General features: G+C 36.5%; 1 protein-coding gene across 35 annotated transcripts in view; it reads right to left on the bottom strand.

Moving 5' to 3' along the window:
- Nrxn1 (neurexin 1) overlaps positions 1-22,919 on the bottom strand; it is a 1,065,384-nt gene that overhangs the window by 588,829 nt on the left and 453,636 nt on the right. For 24 of the 35 annotated variants that reach the window (XM_076942416.1, XM_076942418.1, XM_076942435.1 and 21 more), the window contains 3 exons: positions 10,189-10,572; positions 4,433-4,636; positions 1,883-1,909 (listed from right to left, as the gene is read on the bottom strand). In XM_076942416.1, coding sequence (XP_076798531.1) covers positions 1,883-1,909; positions 4,433-4,636; positions 10,189-10,572 — 615 coding nt within the window. The remainder of the gene's footprint in view (positions 1-1,882; positions 1,910-4,432; positions 4,637-10,188; positions 10,573-22,919) is intronic. The other 11 variants (XM_076942423.1, XM_076942429.1, XM_076942445.1 and 8 more) reach the window with 1 other exon arrangement.

Here is a 22,919-nt window from a genome sequence, read left to right as displayed (position 1 = left end):
AAAAAAAAAAAAAAAATGGGAACGTTACCTGACCATTGAATGTTTCTTCCAGTGACTACAGTCAAGCTAAGCCATTTCCAGTCCTGTCTGAAGTGTGCACTGAGAGCGTGAAATCCATTCATTTAATTCAAGTATTCACATGTAATTCATACTACTTTTAAAAGGAAAAAAAATCACTAACTGGTGAAAATCTTTGTCTTCAAAATTATTCCATGAACTTCCTAAAGTATGAAAAAAGACTGTTCATAAGACCATAGGACCACAGTCTCGTGGTACTATGAAGACTTGAGTCTAAGAAGACTGAAATATATTCAATATATGTTCTAACTAATTGTAGCTAAAAAAAAGAAAGAAAGAAAGAAAGAAAGAAAGAAAGAAAGAAAGAAAGAAAGAAAGAAAAACAAAGAATGAAATTTGACTTGGTGAATTCCATTAATCGTCAAAGTGCATAGTTTCATTTTATAAATTTAAAAATTAATGTTTTACTTCTGTTCTTAATGCAAATAAAAGGACTATCTAAAGTAGAGCTCTAGAAGTGAGTATTTTCCCCACAAGAATTTTCCCCAATTCAGCAGGAATCAGTAAAGTTTACCATTGGGTTCAGGTACAAATCTAGCAATGAGAAAGTGCTCTACGGCTGTCACTTCGCCTGTCTGCACTTCTCCATCAGGCCTAAAGAATCAGATATATCAAACCTACAAAATTACTTTTCAGCAAGGCATCAAAGATGATGATTGGAGAGGAAGTGAAGTGATGCATACCTGAAGATTGCATTTGGATAAAAGTCCAGAGAGATAACTTTTTAGAACTTATTTTGTTTATGATATTGTCTAAGTGCCTGGCATGGTTGGTTGTAGTTTATAATTCAGTATTTATTCAATGATTTATCAGACTCACCTTTTTTCACTTAAAAATATTACCACACATGAGGAGAAATATGGATCGCTTGTGCTGAAGCTCAAGAATATGCGATAAAATGCATTTTAATGGAGAAGTTATTCTGCCAGCAATGCACAGGCAGCCTGCTTCCAGGGCCAGGGGCCAGAATCTTACTATGGCAATGAGAGATTAGAGCTTTGCTAAAATCATTTTATTACATAGCTATTGAATTTGTGGTCATTGGAAGAGCTTCCTTTATGTGGTCAGCAAAACCTGGAAAAGAAAAAATCTAAAGATTCACAGAAAGAATTGTAATCAATTTACTTATTACTTAATGCTAGGGCTCAAAATAAAACCACAGTCCTTGTATCTTTTCAGAACTCCATGAAAATTGAAATAAAACTCAGTCCATGCATCTTTCTGACTCATCATTTAGCATGCATATCACATATTTGAATGGCTTTAGTTACTTTTGTAGATATATGATCAGGGTGTAAAAATTCAACATGTAAATTTCCTTAATAATCAAGAATGAAGTCTCCTAGTTCATAATGTTCTAAGAGCACATGATAAGGAAGAACATACTGTGTCTATGTAAATCTTTGTATGATTTTGAAGGTTGGTTAACATTTCCCAAAATAAGTTAGACATCTCTTTTATATATTTAAATTTAAGGATAGCAGCAGAAGGAAATGAGGCCCATGGTATGTTTTTCTATTTAATTATGAAGGGAACATTGGACCTCAAGATCTGTCCAAATGTCTTCTGCTTCAAAATGCATGTCGCTACTTTCCCAAACATGCAGAGGAACTTTAGTGGGAAACCCTTTTTAAATATAAAATGAATTTTTACACCCCAGATGATGGACTGCTTCAAGGTGATAACATGAGATTTATAAATGCTTTTCTCTTACTCTCTCTTTCTCTCTCTCTCTCTCTTTTCTTTGACTAGCTTACATTGAAATGGAGGAAGAACAGTTTAAAAATTTTGAATTGGCACTTACTGGAATTACAGTTAATCCTGATACAATCTAGATGGGGAAGAATAGATGAAAAATGAATATTTATCCTTCAAGGTAATAGCTGCAGACATCCAATAAAATTACAGTCCACCCTTCTGGGGACAGACACATGCAAATTTGGCCACTCCATATCATTATTCTTTATAGACTTCTAGAACCCAGATTTATTGTTATGAAATTGTACCATCAAAAAACAAGAAAACATTTAAAAATATGGCCAATTCAAACAGAGCTACATGGTGACAAATCTAAGTGACATAAGAGGAAGTTAACTGTCAAAGATGCTTGGCTTAGACCGGTTGCAACATTCTCCCCATCTGTGAAAGAACAGACTATTATCTTCACCAAAAGTTAAAAGTGCTCCGTCACAATGGGGTACAGTGCAAGCTCAGCTAGGCTCAGACATCTTGGACTTCCAAAATCTAATATCCCACAAAGGCTCACAGAATTCGTTGCAACTGCAGCAGTCAAATGGAGAAAAAAATTAAAATTCTTTTCTTAATCTAGTATGTATGTATATTTCTCCTTTGATTTTGATTATTCTGGGGCACTAAATGTTTACAACCAGATGTTGATGGATTCCACACCTTGTATTCACAAAAGAAAAACTGCATGGACCCCTAGAAAATACAATGGCTGTTGAGTAGCCATCCCATGGGGCACCCAGGCCTAGGCCTGGCTTAGGAGCCACCAGTGCTGTCTTTATGCATTGGATGGCAAGTCCACACTACATTCCTGATCTTTTCTTTTGTATGCTCACTTTATATGAAAGCAGACATAAAAACAGAATTTCTGGTGTGGATAACACAGTGGTTCCTTTTAGAGAACTACATGGAAGGTTTTCTGGAGAGATATATACATTTTGGGATTTTTGTTTTGTTATTTAATGCCTTTGGGGACGTGGAAAATATAAACCTAGATTCTGTGTCCATATAGCTAAGTTTGTCATGTGTCGTCAACCGCATCAGAAAAGTGGTTGCAAACAGCCAAGGACCAGCAGCTACACAACTCATTCTACAGAATGCTTTGCTGGTGAGGATCTCTAAGTGTTCTCACTTAAACAACACAACAGCCTCTTGGTGCAATTAAGCCATTTATTCAATTTTCTTCTAGTAACCTATAATGATCATTAGAGGAAATTCTAACTAAACAACAAAGAGTCTTGTGTGTTGTGTATGTGTGTGTTTAACTAATAAACTTAAACTTGTATTAATTGAATGTAATTAAATGCAATATGCTAGAATGAGTTACTTTTCTATTTTCTAAGCTAATACTGTACCCATCACAATTTGAAAATGTAGGATTGTCACGAAAGTCATGAGTTGACTGTTCATATCATCTTTCTAAAAATAAATCTACAAGATTGCAAAATTTGGTTTTCTTCTTCTCTTGATCCCTCTCTCTCTCTCTCTCTCTCTCTCTCTCTCTCTCTCTCTCTCTGTGTGTGTATGTGTGTGTGTGTGTGTGTGTGTGTGCGTGCACAGGCACACAACAGAGAGTATGTATATTTAATACTGTCAAGAAGTACAGTAAAACCTCATTCATTTTCATTTATTTGAATTTAATGATAATATTAAAATTTATTGGGCAGAATATTATATCTTCCCTTGATACAAAAACATTATTGGGGAGGGTGCCTGTGAATAAAGAAGATTTTGAAAGTCTAAGCTCTGATAGAAAAGTAATTTCAAGAATTCAGGAGAAGTTAATGGCGGAACTTACAGAGAATAGGGATCTCATTATAGATGGACCTTTCACCTCCATTCACTGAAATAAACTTTTGAGCCATCACTTCACAAGCTTCAACAGCTTATATTAATTTGAGGTTTTAAATTAAGTTAAAAATTAAAAATGTTCAACTTTTAAAATTCTACAATTCAATTTTTTTATTTTTTCACTCCATAAATCATCCAGATAGATGAGGTTTTACTGTAGCAATCCTGTTGATGATGCCTTTAATCAGGAAAGCATTATTTGTCTGTAAAGGAGCCTGTGTCCTTACTGTTCTCATGGCTGTTTGCTGAGGGCCGCAGACTTTGGGCATTGAAGGGTTGTGGATTGCTGAATGACAGCAAAATATCCCACACATTACTTTAGAACAGAAGAGATGGAGGACCACAAAGATGACTGTCAAAGGAGAAGCCCATGGAGGAAGTAGGAACAAATATGAATTAGATATTCCATGTGCATATTATCTTATCTAACACATATAGACATTTGTTTTTGCAAAGGTGTCATCTATGACCCATTAAAACATCAGAAAATATAACTAGAAAAATTCAGCTTGAGGCATCTTAAAACCTCATAATTCAAAGTTTCAAATTTCATTTCACCGATAGGGCTTCTCCGAAGCCTTGTTGGTAGGAATCACAAAACACTAAATTATGAGGAACATAAAAAAAGTGATGCCCACCAAAGCATTACTCAACTGTTTTACTTTCCACAGCAAACAGGCTAGTCGATAAATGTTTACAGGCAAAACTGAACAAAAGGTGAGAAGTGTTAGCTGAATTGCGGAAGGCATGTTGTTACCTAGATTGACCGTGAGTTTCACACGCCCTGCATCTAGCTCCAGTCGGAGAGTGTCCGCAGAGTCTCTAGAAGTGGTCGCCATCAAAATACCATATGCACGCTGGGATCTGAACCTTAAGGACACGTCCTCGGCCTCGGTGTGCATCACCACCGGAAGCTGAATTTTCATAAACATACTCCCATCATAGCTCAAAACTGTTGCCTCTATGGGAGGAAATGGATACAGTTCAGTTTGTGTTAGTGCAGTGCACACACACACTTTTGAAACAGGAGGCTGCTAAGGTTTCTGTTTTTGTTTTTTCAGGACATCAATGGTAAAATCATCTCATCGGATTCAAAAACGAGTTTCTAGTTTTGTAATGCCAAGAGACATCCTAGCAGACTCCCTCATTTGTTAAGTATATACTAACCATCAGAAAGCCCCTCTACCTATTGCATATGCTATAGCATTGACCATATGGAGCTATACATGATTTATGAATATAAATTCCCTTGTTAAAAAAAAAGCATGAGATGTATTATTTTGAATAGCTACAGAGTAAGCCTGGCTGGAGAAACTGCAATGATGTATGTATGCATGAACAGTGAGAGCTCCAACTGTCCTACAAAACGAGTTGGTATGGTGGCTCTAATTGATTCTGCATGAGCAAAAAAATGAAGACGATGTTACTGGAAGATATCTAAGGCCAGGACTGTCTGGAAAATCCCTGGAAACAGAAGCTACTGTCAATATTTTTTTTCACATCATCTACTAAAAAATTGATATATTGCTAAAATGTAGATATCATCCTCTCTATCAAAGCTAATATCCATCCAATAATCAATGAGATTTCTACTGTGTTACTGTGTTTAATGAGAAAAGCTTTTAAGGCACCTTAAAACATAATCTTATTTTAACCTTTTTTGTAAGTAAAAAATAATTTAAAACATCATCTATAAGAAGAAACCTGGTGTTCTAAATATTGAATTTCCACCAAATCATCTGTATCTTTATAGATGAAATATGGGTGCAGCCAGGAATAGAATTTGGATTTGTGTGGGTATGTTTCTAAATTAAGGTACATGGAAATCACAACACTATACTAAAGACATGAAAAAATCAGTAGCAAAATTGCTGCTGCCAGACTTCTTAAGAAACAGCACCCCTCAGTGTTCAATACCATATGGTGGTGGGACACTGAGAGACAAGTCTGAGTCATGTTGCTTTCTTGTTGTTTCTGGTAATTCAAAATGCCATTTAATAATAATAATAATAAAAACTATCTGAAATGAAAATAAAGTAAGAGAGAGAATTCATTGCCTCCATTATTTACATAGCATAGCCATTGACTTTACCACTACAAAGCACAGCTTTATGACTGTGACTACCCATTGTTATGATTCCTTTCTGGTTTGCCTTTCAAAGTTTTTTCTCTCAGGAAGGACAACCAGATGCTTTTCTAAGAGACTTATCCTTTGTTTCCATTCAAGGTTTGAATGGGTAGCTTGAATTTCTTAGTGTTACACATTGTTTCCAGGACTCCCTCCGGCATATTCTGATCTTTTCCATCCAGCCCTGGATTAATGAGTTCTCCCGTAGTCACTTTGAGTGCACACTTCCTCATCTCCTGCCTATTTGACATCTTCGCTTAAAATGGAATTAGAATCTCACTCTTAATTCACCTTTCTCCAAACAATGACTTTCCAAACATGCTTCTCCAATCACTTCCATCTCAGTAAGTAGATAGTTACATTACTGTCCAAGGACAACCTGTGGGTTTCTCTCTTACTTTCTCTGCCATGTGCAGTCTATATTCACATTTATAGACCTTCATGTTATAACTACAATCTGTGTCTTGGTTGATTGCTTTTTACTTTCATAGCTAAACTATATCAATCTCCATTCTCATCTTATCTGGAGAGCTAAAAGAGTTACCTATGTGGTATATCTGTGCCTATTCTTTCTCTGTACACGCAGCAGCCAAGTTAAACCCTTACAGAGGGAATCCTTTCCTGTTAGACCATTCTTTGTGTTGAAACACATGGCTACAGTTCTATTGCAACTAGAATATCTTTGCCCTCGGCTTTTACCATCATTGTCTCAGGTAGCTTGTTCCATGCATTCCAAGTCCATCCATTAATGAAACATTTGCACTCAGAAATGCCTGTCTATGGAAACTTCTTAACTTCTACCTATTAATGTTAGGTCCTTTCAGAAGTCTGGATGTTGGTGAACTATTCTTCTGGACAATATGGCTCCCTCCTCAGACTGAACTATCATCCCAATTGTTTGCAACTATAACTTCTCTCTCTCTTTTTTTTTTTTTTTTTTTTTTTTTTTTTTTTTTTTTTTTGGATGGTGTCATCTGCAACTGCTCTTTTAAAAATGCCCCGAGGAAGCAGGTCAGTTGCTCACCACTCAGGCATCATCAAGCAACTGAGCCAGACGCAGAGGAGACCCCATAAATGCTTCTTGAATTACCAAGCGCCAGCTACACTGAACAATCTTTTTGGCATGTGGAGCAAAGCGTGTATAAGCACTCCCCAGAGCAATAAAACACTTCTTATGTCTACGACTAGACCAAGTCAGTTTTGTAAAGTCTGACAAAAAAAAAAAAAAATCAGTCTAATTTGAAGGTTAAACTACAAAGGGATTTTATTTATGATGTTATACCTGTTGTTATTCATAGCTTTAATAGCTGAGAGCATAAAATATAATCTTAAAAGATATTATTTTATTTAATATTATCAAGTTTTCAAATTAAATAAGAAGTTTCTCCATGGGACAACGTTGTAAACGATAGAAGTCAGTGCAGATAACCAGGTATAGCTGCCTAGGCAATGGTTAAAGTCTGACAGTGAGCTGCCAGTGAGGCAATGGTTAAAGCCTGGCTGTGAGGTCACAGTGAGCTCTAGGGTTTCAGCGTAACTTTAAGGGAGATGTGACACTTAATTTTTCCTTTTCTAACCTTTGGTCAATCATGCAAACCAACAAATAATTCAATAACAATTATAAATTCATTATAGATTGCCTTGTTACTTTGCTATCATATAGATAAAAGGACTAAACTATTATGTTTATTCGGCTTAATATACATAACTACTCTATTATACAATAATATTTTAAATAACTTCATTTTATTTATAAATAGCTCAATTTGAGTACTAAGTTGAGAACATCTTTTTCGGCATATACAATCAACAATTATTCATAAATATATTATGAAGTACTCCAGAGAAGGGAAAAAACCAAGCTCATTAGCCTTTACCGTTCTCCAAAAAGCTTCAGGAATGGCTTAAAAGTAAAGTAATAGAAGCCGAGTGCCCCCATATGCCATTTCAAACAAGTCTCAATGTGAGGATAACTTGTTGATAAATGACAACTGAAAGCATAAACGATTCCTCATAATTAGAGTTGATGTTTAATTAGGCAAGAAATGGAAAATACACATGGATGGAGTCTAGAAAACTGCCAAATAAATGTGAGATGACACTCTGACATTTGAAGGTTATGCTATTCCGCAGCATCTTTTAACATTTGCAAAAATTATTTTATCATTGGGAATATCAAAAAAGAGTCCTTTAGAAGGATAATTCCAAGACATTTCTTCCCAAGCAGGGAAGAAAAATAGTTTCAACTTTGTCTTCTCTATCTCCTTCTTGTCATTAGGTTTGATAAATTTGCTTTTCTGCATTATTCCTGGTTGCGGCCTAAAGTGTACACCTGTGCTGAGTTTTGCTGAAAGGCAGTCACATATTGTGATCAACGATGAAAACCAGACAGGGAGCCAAATTATATTGCTCTGACATCTGTCCCTCCATCTGTTAGAATGTTAACAAACAAGTATGAAGTAGACCTCTGGTCACACCAATGCTCTCATTTCACATTATCGCAGAGAATAATTTTTATGCAATCTAACCTTCAAGACTCATTGCATTAAAAAGACTATAAAGAAAATGCAACATGTAATATGTATGCAAGACAGCATTTCTGCACTAGTCATTCTTAAAGAGTCAATATGTGTAGAGTAAAATATTATCTTCCTTTGTAAGTCACAGATATTTTTCTGGTGTATTTTTCTTTGCTTTCATAATGTGGAATTAAGCATAACTGCAATATCATTCTATGATGTGGCATGCATAGACTGAGGCACGTTCTAACAATTTATTTTTAATATTAAAACAGAAACTTTATAACTGTCTTTTAATTTCATGAATTGTCAATTTTCCTATTTTGGCATGAATGTATCTGGAGAGGAGACAGAGTTAAACGTTTCCTCTGGAATTTGAAACTCAGAAGTTCGGGGATGATCCTGTGTTTGCTGAACTAGCACACAGCTGAGAAGTGGACAGAACCCACATTATTGTATAGTATTGAGCCTGGCAACCATCTTATATCGCTCTTGCTCTCAGGATACCATTATTTTATTCTCAAGAAACGACGAGAGACAAAGAGGTCTGCAGAAATTTCCAGCCAACCATAAATTTTAAATGAATGTTAAATCCTGGTGATGATGCTTGCTGTTACATTTTCATCTGAGATCTGTATATTCTTTCCATCTCTCCCTCTAATTACAGCAATATATAAATATTCGACCCTCCCCTTCAGACTCAGAAATCTCTAGCGTGTCTATTTTCATTTTGCCATATGTAGTAGCAGAATACTGCCACAGGGTGGTACACCATGCATATTTAACTGGAGGTTTTTATAATTCATTTGGCAGTAGAGTTACACACTTTCTCTAGCTGCACTTAACCAAGGAACATCAGGATAACCGCATCCCTTTGAGTGATTAAAATTGAAACCAAATTTTAATTCATATGCGTCTACTAATCTCATACTGTGCCTAACTCTATTTTACTTTGTGAACTGTGCCATTTGTTCCTCTCTCTTGGCAGTTTTCCAAACCAAAATAAACAAACTAATTAGGAAGGAGGAGGCGAAGAGGGATACATAAAGAGTATACTCATACAAGCTAAAGGAGGCAGGACTAGCTAGGCTCTAATGTCAATTCACAGGAATTGCAGTAGTGCCATAAGGAGAATGACTATGTTTACATGACATGAAGCAATCTATTGTCCTATCTGATTTTGTTTCTGACAGAATAGAGATGGCATTTTTGGTACATAGATTAAGAGAAATACATGGTATTGGTTAGGTTGAGTACCTCATGGAGGGATGCTATTTGTACCATGAGAGGATGATGGATCAACTCATCGATATTTTTTTCATATTGATTTTTACATTCATTGTAGAAAATAAGTGACAATGAGCGTAGTGACTAAACCATTTATCTAAAGTCATGGGTCGATGGAAGGACACGCTTGCTAGCATTCGTTCTTCTATAATACTGGTCCTTATAGCCGCTGTTGACGTCATCCTCATTCTGTTTCCAGCACTCATTCCTCCCCGTGCAAAGGGAGAGGATGAGAAGAACAGGTACATTTATCTTTTTCTAAGGAGGTTGCCAATACAGAAACTGCAGAGAAACAATATTAGACATGTATGTATGACCATGATTAGTTAAAACCTGGACAAAAGAGGAACTGTTTGTGAGTTAGACATCTCAAGCGCACTTGCAGAGCTGTGGATACACTTAACCAAGCCCTTTGAAAATTATTAAAGGTGCTCAATAACTTGTGTGCGATCTTGGGATTCGGACTATGGGTTACTTCACTAGAAGTTGTTATGTTTCAATTCAGGCTTGAGACAGAAATTTAGCAAACGTTTCTTGCTAAAACTTGGAAAACTAGTTGCTAAAACTTGGAAAGCCTACCTCTCTCACAGGACCTGCCAAGGTAGCCTGTTCCAGAGCAATCACAGACGTATCTGTTCCAGCCATCCCTGCACATGCCATTGTTTTTGCAAGGATTGCTAAGGCACGGTTTTGCTGTCTCCCTTGAGCAGGATGGCTTCACTCCAGCAGTGCTCTGAATTTCCGCCATCTGCCGGATGTCTTTGCTCTGGCCATCAATGAATAGATCCCGGATGCAGCCCACGTAGCCATAGTTGAGCAGAGCAGTCCACACCTCGGTGGGGAAGACCAGGCCAGCCTTGTTTTCTGGCAAGCCACCCAGATACAAGTCATCATCTAGGTCTAGGATCTCACTCTCCCCAGGAGCCGTGTAGGGAGTGCGCAGTGTGTTGACAGAAATGGTGCCTGTTACAAAGACAAGAAAATACAAAATTGTTTAGGCACACAATGTGATCTGGTTTTCCTCTTTTCCCTCTCTTCAGTAGAGTGTCTTAAGGCCAGGCATTTCTATTTTATACTTTCTTTTATTATTTTAAATTAAAATATAATTACATCATTTCTCCATTCTCTTTCCTCCCTCAACACTCAACCATATAATTCGCCTTGCCCTGTTTTAAAATCATGGCTTTTAAAAAAATTGTTGTTACATACAGATATATATAGTCATTTCTTATTCTTTTTTATTTCATTATTTGATACCTCCAATTAAAATGAAGTCATCTATGGGATTATATAACTTTAGAAATAAACAAATTACAATTAATGTGGTCCTATTTGATTCCATAAAAGCCAAAGTATAGATACAACTCATAGTGGTGACAACTCAAATTTAAATAAATCGTATAATACGATTGTATGAATTTGTGAACCAAGAAAAGATCATTCATTCTTATCTTTAATTGATTTGATTACTCTGCTTGGTTATAATAGTTTGAAAGATTTCCAAAGTCCAGATGAAACTTTTTATGGTGCATAAACATACAGATTCATTTCTATGCTTTGGCCTTCCTTATAGATATGTACATATAATAGAAGTCTGCCCTGTCTGATTAAGAAAACACACCAGAGTCTGGATTATAACAAACATCACAGGAGTGTTCAGCATTACACTAGGTGAAAGATTCAAGAAAAATCACTTGCTTCTTTTTAAACCAAATGACTTATCAAAATCAATAGTTTTCTTTCCCACACTTCAAGATGAAAAATTCTGTTGATTTAATTGATTAATTGATCTATTAATTGATCTATTGATATAATACATGATTCCAAGGCTCAAGTATTAAATGAGCAGTTATTCGTTTATATGGAAATACTTGAGAATTATAGGAAAATATGAAATCATTACAAATGACTGAAAGCACATTTCTGACAAAAAGTTAAACATGTATTGTCAGATCATAAAATTTCCTACCAGTAATTTATCACCAGAAAGGATTTTTATCTCTATGATGCAAATTATATTTACAAAACACCACAAGAAGGATCCATTGGTCCTAAATTTGTAGTTTGTTTAAACTATAATGAGAGGTGAGAGAGAGAGAGACAGAGAGAGACAGAGAGACAAAGACAGGGACAAAGACGGGAGGGTGAGAAAATAACTAATACCAATGCACTTCTTTGGAGCTCTCAAAGCTCAGGGAGGGAATGCAAGAACAACCACATAGTACATTTGTTTCTAAAGAGACCCAAAGCCCAGGGCTTTTCCCAAGTGAAAACATATACATATCTAAGAGTAGGAGGCTGATTGTCCCCACTCTATGCCCAGGAATATTTTAAATCCTGGCAGCAGAGACCATCTCGAGCTGAGCTTTATAAAGGGATTGTCTTTTTGAGGGAGAAGGGCATGGGAGCCACTGAAGAAACTTCCCAGGTGTCCAAGTCATTATGGGGACTTTGGTCTCTTTAGACTTTCACAGAAAGTAGTAGAAAAGCTCCCAGGGGAGAAACATAGGCATTGCCATTTTGGTCTTGCCAGGAGAGGTGACTGGTGGGGATTTTCAATGGAGGCTGTTTAAAAAGAGAAAAAGAAAAAGTACTCATTTATATTCTTCTCATTTGCGGCAATGTTTGGAAGAAAAATCTCATTTAGAAGCACATCAGAACTATAAAAAAATTTAATATAATAAAAGAAGTTTCAGAAAATGAGAAGCTTAATATTGAGGTGAGTGGACTCGTACCTAGGAGAATGGTCACTGCATTCATTTAAAAAGAAGAATTGTTTTGTAACCAGTATTGTCCAAAATACTAAGAAGCAAGTGCACTGATGGGCCCTATCCTCTGTACCAGTTCAAGTGAGTTGTAAGCTGAAGAAAGAATATCTTGAGAACAAGGCAGAAAGGCAGACATAGAAAGCAATGGACTAGAGGAAGGACAACTTCAAGAGGTCTTCCTGGAAACAGGATTTGATAAAAATATCTACGTGTAACTGAGAGGAACCTATCTGACAAACGCAGCCTAAAAACCAACCATGCAACACTATGAGAACAATGGGGATAGTTTTCTTTAAATAACTTTTGCCAGAATTCCCATTTTATTCATAGAACAAGGTTAATTCAGCTCAGGGAGATTAAAAATTAACTGGCAAGACTAAATTGCTTTTAATCAGACTGTTGCAGTCCACAAATAAGGAAAATTCTCAGACATTCCTCAAACACAGGAATTCAATGGCTAGAGAAATGTTATCTCTCTCTTGCCTCTACATTATATCTAGAATACTCACTAGGTCTGGAGTATGGTGTCTGTGTGGGTGTGTGTGAGAGGTGGGGGGGGGGAGACAGAGAGACAGAGAGAATGAAGACAATGAATATGGATATGTATTTACTTATGTGTGTTTTAAATGTAGTCTCTCTCTCTCTCTCTCTCTCTCTCTCTCTCTCTCTCTCTCTGTGTGTGTGTGTGTGTGTGTGTGTGTGTGTGTGTGTGTGTGCTGTAGGTGTCTGTGATTATGCGTGTATATGGAGGTCAGATTAGGACACTAGGGTACTCTTCTGTAATGTTCCACCTTATTCCTTTATATCAGGGTGTCTCACTGAATTTGGAGCTTGCTATTTTCAGTTTGGCTGGTAGACAGAAAGCCTCAGTTTCAGAGCCACCAACACCTCTGGGGTAAAGGAGTAAGTACAAGGGACCACATTAATCTCGTTATATTAGTGCTGAGATCAAACTTCAGTCTTATGGTATAATGAGGCCTCTTTTAGGTATATGCCCAGGAGGTCTTGGGAAAGAGCTATTCCCAGTTTTTTGAGAAACTATCAAGTTGATTTCCAAACTTGTACAAGTTTGCACTCCCACCAGGAATGGAAGAATGTTCACTTGCTTCACATCCTCACCAGCATGTGCTGTCATATGAGTTTTTGATCTTAGCCATTCTGAAGGGTATAGGATAGAATCTCAGAGTTGTTTTCATTTGCACTGACTGATGGTTAAAGATACTAAACACATCTTTATGTGCTTCTAGGCCATTCAAGGTTTCTCTGTTGAGAATTCTCTGTTTAGCTCCATAACCCACTTTTAAATTTAGTTATTTGGTTTGCTGGTGTATAATTTCTTGAGTTCTTTTTATATTTTGGACATTAGACCTCTGTGGGATGGTGAAGATTTTTCCCCATTGGATTCTTGCTCGACTACGTTCATAGCATCTTTATTCATAATAGCCAGACTGGAGACAACCCAGATGTTCCTCAACCAAAGAACAGATAAAGAAAAATGTGAGACATTTATCCAAAGGAATACTACTTGGCTATTAAAAACAATGACATCATGAGGGCAAATGGATTGAATTTGAGCATATCATCATAAGTGAGGCAACCAAGACCCAGAAACACATTCATAGAATGTGCTCATAAGTGGACATTAGCTATAAAGTGCTAGATAACCATCCTACAATACATAGACCCAAAGAAACTAAGTAATAAGGAGGGCACAAGGGAAGATGCTTGAATCTCTCCCAGAAAAGGGAATAAAATACTCATTGGAGGTGGGTGGAGGGAGGGAACAGGGTGAGAGAGGGGGTGAAAGGGGGAACTGAGATGGGGCTCAGGTATGGGTAGAGGAGGGGTGGGAGTGGGCTAAGAGAGAGAAAGGAAGTTGGTGAAGTGCATCTCTGGGAATAGCTGAAGACCTGGGCTGAGAGAAGCTCTGGGAGTCTAAGGGATTGATCCTAGCTGAGGGTAGTGAGATTGAAGTGGCCACCCTGTATAGCCACACAGGACTTCCAGTGGACGGGGAGACATCAACCCACCCACACAATCTTCACCTCAAAATGTATCCTTCATACAAGATTTACAGGGATAAGGATGGAGCAGTGATTGGGGCAATAGTCTGTTAATTACTGGCTCAATGTGAGACCCATCCCATGAGAAAGAGCTAATCTCTGACATTATTAATGACACTTGGCTGTATTTGCAGATAAGGGCCTAACATAACTGTCTCATTAGAGGCTTCATCCAGCAGCTGATGGAAACAGACTCCAAGACCAGAAGTGAAGGAAAACATAGGCTGAAGCACAGGTAGTCTTAAGAAATTGGGGATAGGATTGAGGGAGCCAAAGGTTCAAGGACACCACTAGAAGATCTAGAGTCAACTAACCTGGGCCCATGGAGGCACACATAGACTAAACTACCAACCAAAAAGCCTGCAGGGGTGGGCCTAGAACCCCTACACTTTGTAGCAGATGTGTAGTTTGGTCTTCATGTGGGTCCTCTGACAATTGAAGTAGTAGCTGTCTCTGACTCTGTTGCCTGCCATTGGATCCCCTTCCCCTACTTAGACTGCCTGTTTGGGCTTCATGGGGAGAGGATGCATTTAATTCTGCAGTGACTTGTTGTCCCAGAGTAGGATGTGGTAAGCAAGGGGGTTTTCATTTTTCTGAGGAAAGAGGAAAGGGTAATTGAGAGAAATCTATAAGAGTGGGAACTGAGTGGAGAGTAGGGAGCCAAAGCTGTGGTCAGGATGTAAAGTGAATAAGTAAATTAAAGCCTCAGTCTTCATGTTTGCACATCAAATTCTCTTAACTTCTAAGGCCTCTCCCTCTCCTTTTTTTCCCTCTCCCCCTCCCCCTTTCCCTCTCTGCCTCTCCTTTTCCCCCTCCCCTCCCCTTTCTCCTCTCCCTCTGTCTCTCCCTCTCCCTCTCTTCCTTCCCCTCTCTTTTTCCCCCTCTTGCTCTCCACCTCTCCTTCCCCCTCTCCCTCTACCCCCTCCTCTTCCCCTCCCCCTCTCTCACTTCCCATGTCTATACTCTGAAAGACAAAGCTTTTGCTAAGTATTTCATACAATCACAGATGCCTTACTTAACAGTGAAAACAAAGAAATTAAATCTCTGAGTTGTTCTTTATGGGTTTGAGTGCCTGCTTTGAACAATTGCATCCAGTTATGTTCTTGTGGGTAATTGTTGACATATCTGATGTAAGATGCTCCTCACAAGTTCTCACAACTACTTTTTCACTATAGTAGTTTTTCAAAATTATATTTTATTTAAGTATTAAAAAGTATCATACAGTTATATAATGCATTTTGATGATGTCCACCCACCCAGTTCCCTAATGCCTCCAACTTGGTCTCTGTTGTCCTAGTTTTATTCTCATATTTTTAACTCTCAGAGTTCAGGAAGTGTTGCCATACATATGCAGGTGTAGGGACATCAACAGGGATCTGGGTAACCAACCTACCAGTGACCACACCACTCTTTCTCCTTCCATAGCCATCAAGAAATCCTCCAAAAAGGGTGCGCCTCAAATCTCCATTTCCATAAAGTAGGTTTTAGCTGATAGCAATTCATAGGTAAAATCACAGTTTTCATGTAAATCAGTGGGTGCTTATATGCATGAGTACATTCATGTGAGCATGGGTGTGCGCATAGATGCTCACACAACACACAATTACATACATACGCATTGAAAAAAAAGCCACCTAAAATACTGAATTTTATTTCCTCTAGATACCCTGGTGTTTTATGTGTTATATTAATTTGTTAAAACAAATTCTGGTTTATCAAATATGTTTTAGAGCTACCAAGTTGGAAAGAGCTCAGAAAACAGTAACGGTCAGATGATCCTCAATTATGGTTCTTTACGTTTCTTGTTTCTCTTTGAATGTTAATTTTTGTGTTCTTAGGAAATGAGCAATAAAATATGAGACAAACATAAAAGGAAAACAATTCTATCTCTATTTGAAAATAATCCAACAGACTTAGAATGTTGATTTGATGAAACTCAAAGGTAAAAAGAGATGACAAACAAATATATGTACTAGATATTCACTGAATATTCCAAATTAAGTACGACCAAAATAAAAATCAGTCTTTTCTATGCATGGTCAATCTATATGGCCTTATATTGTAGGAATATCTCTGAATACATGGTAAGGAAAAGAGCATAGATGTTGAGCTGAAAAGAATGATTTGAATATTTTGAAATTTTTTGAATTAAGAGTTAAAATTGTAACTTAAAAAGTTGTTCTATGGCTGTGATGAAGCTCAAATAGGAGTTAGCCTTTCAACTTACACATGTGTGATGGTCCCTAACCAAACATATATGTGATTTCAGTTGTAAAGTCCCTTAATGACTTTACTACTCATATTACTCAAGAGATTGAGTTGAACAGCTGAGTCACCACAAAATTGAATTAGTTCAAGCCATTTCAGCAGGTAAATATGAACATAAGGAAATTTATGTATAATGATTTCAGCATAGTATGCATTCCACAATACCTCTTTGCAATAATTGCACTTGAAGTTTCTAGTACAATGAATTAATACTTTACAGAAATACGATTATATTTCAGTAATTACAATTTGTAGAAGCTAGCCATGTGTGAGAATTTATTTTGACAAGTGCTTCATGACTCAGTACACAAGAACCCAAAGTACTCAGCTCTTAAAGAAATACGACTATAGCACAATACTGAGACATGGATTATGTGATTTTAATGTGTAAACTTCATTCATAACCTTAGCTTTTAAACTTGATATTTTAACAGCATAGGAAAGGATACTAAAAATCAGATAGTAAATACAGTAATATTTGTATAAGAATATTCCAAGGCTTAAGGGAAAATTCAATTTTCATATAACTTGTACATAAATGCAAAAAATCTGCAGAAAGCATCTCTTTGTTATAAAAGTTGAAATCAACTTTGTAATTTGGTATGATGTTCGTAGTTTTCTACTGGCTTTTTATCCCATTTATATTTTTACTTGGCTATTGTAGTTACTTAATTAGCTTTTATGATGAATAGAAACAAGGAGGGAAGATGAGATTTTAAATAAGCTAATGTGGTCTCAAGTTTTAAATTACTATGAATGTGTAAATTGCTAGAATGAAGGTTTAGTAAATAACATACTGTGATAGAAAATGCTTTTGTCTGGTGGGAGGAAACATACTGAAGGTCCAGCTCTTTAGATGGCAATTTTAGCCAAATAATTTGATTCATGGGCCTCCCTGCAAGGTTTATGCAAATTCAGGGAATGGACAAGATGACCACTGAAGATCCATATTGAATAATTAATGGAATGGCTGCATCACACAATCTAAGTTAAATGTCAATCCTATCTTTCTGTAATTCGGCACACAAAAGAGTTGGATTCCAGAAACTTATAAATTTGCCAAATTTCTACTCTAGTAATAAACTCAAACTCAGTGAAAATGTACAATAAAATCAGACAAGCAGGATACATTACTAATACAGCAAGATGTAAAACACCAAAATGCATACTCTCCTGAAACTATAAGAACAAATATGTAACAGAACCCTAAAATAATACCCACAGTTCTTTGGGGTTAGGAAGATCAAGGCTGGTGAGGGCAGCTGTGTGGTTGTGATTTTTCTGTAGCTTTTAGTGTTTTCTGTTTTAATGTCACATATAGGACTTAAATAAAGAAATTTTTAAAAATGTTAGAAAATACAAAAATACCATGTTAATTTCCTTTTGAAAATTTATCTGTGAGCTCGGGAACTTAAAGAATAGGACAGTTATATAAGAGCTTCAGAATAAAAGTTTGAAAGCCTAATGCCTCACACTCCAGAGCAGATGAGAACAGCAATTGAGGTGCTGACTAATAGAACCCGTTTTAAATTGCTATTGAAAATCAAATCAAGTAGCCATGTCAGCTCTCAGCTTATGAGAGAGGCTGTTCATGGCAAGCCTCAGTAGCTCTCACTGTGGATGGTGACTGAAAACCTGAACAATGGCCGTGAAGCAACATTTCAGTGCCTGTGATGTTACTCGACTGATGCTGACAGCTTTCTGACTGCGCACGCTCATTTTAAGTTAACCCATAGTTGAATGAGGTTGGCAAGAATGTCTTTTTATTTGCAACCAGCATATTCATAATACACAGCATGTTTCATTGTATGCCTCCACGTGATGTTTAAAAAGCGGTCAAGCCATACAACTGTATGTCAATCATGAGTTGTCACTCAGTCAAATCGCCAACTCGTTCCATCTCAACAGTGTCCTCCAGTGAGCCAAGCAAGGAAAGTTTATTAGGTAAGAAAATGTCTATTTATAGTGGCCTAGGGCAGCTTCATCTCAACTAAGATGTGCATGTTCCCTCTTCACAGTGAGAAGACACACTTAAGTGCTTAGAGCAGCAGGCAGCCTGCTACTGCAGATGTTTGGTCCTGTGTTTAGACTTGTGAATATAAATGAAGTCCTGAGGGCCTGGGTTCTAGGCAACCGTGCTGTGAGCTCTCTTTTCTAAATACAGACCATATTCCCCCCACCCCCAGAAAATAAAAAAAGACCTTAAAAAAATCAAATTAAACAAGTAGGGTGAATATTCTGCTTATAGTACAACAGCAAGTATATACTTAGGTACACATTTACAATGCTCAAAAGATTTCCAAAACAAAAGTGCTACAAATGTAGAGAAAATGTAAATAAATTTGTATCTTTAAATCTTACTGTAGTAAGTAAATATAAAAAAATAAATTAAAAAATATTTGGTATAGAAACTCAGTGGCAAGTTGATTCTATTTGACTAAGTAATTGGTAAATTATTGATGTGTATTTCGGTCTTCCTGCTAGTGGGTAGTGGTTTTTAAAATAAGATATTAAAATAAATGTATTTTAAAATAAGATACAAGACATTAATATAATTTACTAAAAATTATCCCAATGTGCACAACAAGGTAGTGAGGAGATACATGGGAAACCTTTACAGTTACAGGGCAAGTTCACCTCAAGACCTACACAGGCCAATGGCTGATCAAGTGGGAATATGTAAAAGTGGCAATTTATGAGTGTTATACACATAAATCAGTGCTGGTAATAGATAGCTAGCAAGCACTGTTCACATTGAACTGTGATTACTACAAACCCCTAATTATGTGCTCTGGAGAGAGACTGCCTTTCCCACTATAATTTCTACTTCTTAAACTAGAACTCTATGACTTCAATTCAAATCTCAATGGTTTCTTAGCTGTTAAATGTAGGCTTACCCATGAATAACCGCTGATACCGTCTGCTGTGCCCTGCTGTACACAAGCAGAACTTGACAAAAATAATGAGTTTCCTCTTTATTTCAATATGTAATGATAGTTTGCAAGAAGAGAAGAAAAAACTACTGGAAATTCACTATAAAAATTTTTTTGAGAGGGTATCCTTCACTGAGCCAGAGTTTAACTGAATTTAAACAATATTCTTGCCCTAAGAGAACAGTCATTAACCTTAGCCTAATTATAGGACAGTTCATACTTCAGCTAAACACCTGGGCAGCTGCTTGTTGTCACAGTTGGTACCAGCAGAGCTATAACTGGGACGTTTAGAAAGGGAAGAGGGGTGGGAAAGATACATTTGAAAGATGTCCTGCAAAGTTGACAATGATATGAACTTTCGTAGTGTACTTATTAACTCAAGAACGAAGGGCTTTTATCCTAGCAGCTAAGACATGCACATAGAATAGCTGCTTTCTAAGACATAAGTTGTTCACTCAGTGGCACTAGATCATGCTGCAGTTTGCATGGCTCATCCTTTGTCAGCTAATTGCAGGGTTGATATAATCATCCGCAGATAACTCAGCGACTTTAGTTCCTATGTTGGTGATTATAAACCCCATAGGCAACAAAAGGAAGCTGCATTTTCTTTAGAAACTGCTGTGGTCAAGTTATATAAAAATGGGGCTATTAAAGTGTGGTTCATCCCTACATTTTGGAATGGAATGTACTTCATAGGTTGGTAAAAACTCAGAATGAAGGTTTCCCCTTAACCAGCAGAGATTGCCACACTTAGACAGTTCTGCTTTAGTAATCATTGCATGAATTTTCTGTTTTGGTCATGAGATGAACTTAACCTTCTAGCTGTAAATGTTCCTGCTCTATCTCTGCCTACTAGCTTGTTGCACATATTGTGATAACTTTTAGTAAATTATATTATCTCATATCTCATAGCTGTGTTCATAACCCACTACCAACAATGAAATTCTATAAAAGTATGCAAAGGAAGGCAGTATTTTTCATACCCTAACGGCTCACATACCTCTTTTAGTAAACAGAGGACCCAAAGTTGAACAACCAGGAAGACTGGTGGCCTGGTGATTATCTCCGTTGTCACTGACAGCTGCCTGACCCAATACTCAGTACTTGAGGAGATGACATCTTCCTACTTGGTTAATTTTCTCTTACCTACATGTTTGTTTAGCAGTACAGGTCTTGTGAACAAGGAGAACTTGCAGTCCTGTTCTCATCAAAGCTTGTTATTCCTGTACCAGGCTGGCAAAGCTATCTGACAATGATTGACCTTTCTGTTTGAATTATTTCAAATGTCTGAGTTTGGAAGTTCTCACTGTCTTCCTAAAAGGGTAGTATCTGTTATTTTCTATTGTATCAGTGGCTTTCAAGAAAGCAATTAAATAAAATTACAAATTTAAAGAAGTTGCATTCACAAAGAAAATTGCTACATTCTTCAAATGTAAAAAATATATATATATCTTCTTAGGAGTGTATTGACAATAGGCTACTCTGTTTTATTGTGTGTGTGGTGAGGAGACAGACTGAGAGACACAAACAGAAAGATGGAAAGACAGACAGACAGGCAGGCAGACAGACAGAAATTATAGCTATTTTGCCCAATAAATTAGGAAGTGGGAATACTGAAAAAATTTAAATATAATCTGTTTTGGAAAATCCAAATTTCAGTTATGTTCATTCATTATTATGACTTCAATTTTACCTCCGATTAAGAAAATTAGTAGTTACAGTGACATCAAATAGCTATGATTGCTTTAATTATTTAGTATCTTAGTCAATAAAAATCAGTTGCTGAAAGAGTAACTTAGAGGCTCCAGTCCCTGCAATCAAAATACTATGGCCCTCTAAATGGTTTTGGGAATTTATCAAGGGAGTGCCCAAGGAATTCAATCCTTTATCACTTCAGAAGGCAGCCCAAACTGTCTTGTTGAAATAGCCATCCTATTTCTCTCTGTGCTGTGGAAAACCATTTTCCTAGAACCTTTGAACGTAATTGATATAAAAATGGGTAAATTTAACTGAGATTCCATGTCTATTTGTTTAATCTCAGATACAAATGTTTGCATTGCAACAACAATGTTCAGAATAGTCTTTCGGTAAAACAAAACTGCAAATGTATTCATTCAAATTTTAAAAGGCAGATCTATGCCAGATCAATTCAGTGTGCAAATATAGAACTTAATTAAAATACCATATATAAAATATTAACAGCTGCAGCTATTAAAATGACATTATGGTCCCCTGAGCAAGGCTCACATAATGTGAGCTACCTTCTTCAAATTGTTGAAGGGCAGAATTTGGCTTTATTTTTCACAGTGTTTGTTCCAACTCTCTTATCTGATATTTTAATCACAGAAAAGTAATTTGCCATCAAAATACCAACAAACACAGGGATGTCTATTTTTTACACTGGATTCTGACAAAAATCTCATGCTTCAATTCTTCTGGTTTGCAAAAAAAAAAAAATGTTTTATTCACTCAGTACAAAACTGAGCTTTCTAAGTAAGAGTAGATGCTATCTGTCTTTGGTAGTCTCCAGTGAAGGTTTGCATGCAGCAGATAATAAATGTACAGAAATGATGATGAAAGAAAAACATCAGGCACATGATATTAGATGTCGTCTGCCATAAGAATTATGGGTTTTATTTAATAACTGATATGATTATAATGGACTCCATTGAAAAGTTCATTAGTTTTTTTCCCTTTAGGTACATGTTATTATGTATACTGTGACATACATAGATATATTAATGCATATGTATATATACATACATACGTAATTCACATAAACTTGTGAAAGGAGGTATTTAAAACATAGTCTGTGAGTACTAGATTGGTTTAGTATTGGCATGTTCCTTGACATTTACTAATAACTTGGTATTCATCATACATTATTTTTATATTTGCAATATCTCATTTCTAGATAAAGTATAACTGTCCTAAGTTTTCTGTTTTGTTTTGTTTTAGTTTTCTGAACCTTCAAATATGACAAGATAATCTGATTTGTTTTATTCTGTTTTAAAATACAAGTCAAACTTATGTTATACAATATTAGTCAAATTTCTCTCTTCTTCAGAGTCATGTTTAAAATTCTATTCTAGATATATGTACCATCCTGATGCCGTCTACAACCTAGTATTTCAAATACTAGATCCTGCCATGTTCCCACGTTCGCTTTAATTCTTCTGTTTGAAAGTTTCTAAAGATAAATTAAATACTATGTCTTCCAGAAAGTTTGAGGCAGGGCAGAGAGTTTATTACTGATTTCTCCAATTCATTCAGCAAAA

Source organism: Arvicanthis niloticus, chromosome 11, assembly GCF_011762505.2.
Source record: "Arvicanthis niloticus isolate mArvNil1 chromosome 11, mArvNil1.pat.X, whole genome shotgun sequence".
NCBI lineage: Eukaryota > Metazoa > Chordata > Mammalia > Rodentia > Muridae > Arvicanthis > Arvicanthis niloticus.
The sequence above is the reverse complement of the archived record's forward strand: the minus strand, read 5'-3'. Positions and strand labels throughout refer to the sequence as shown.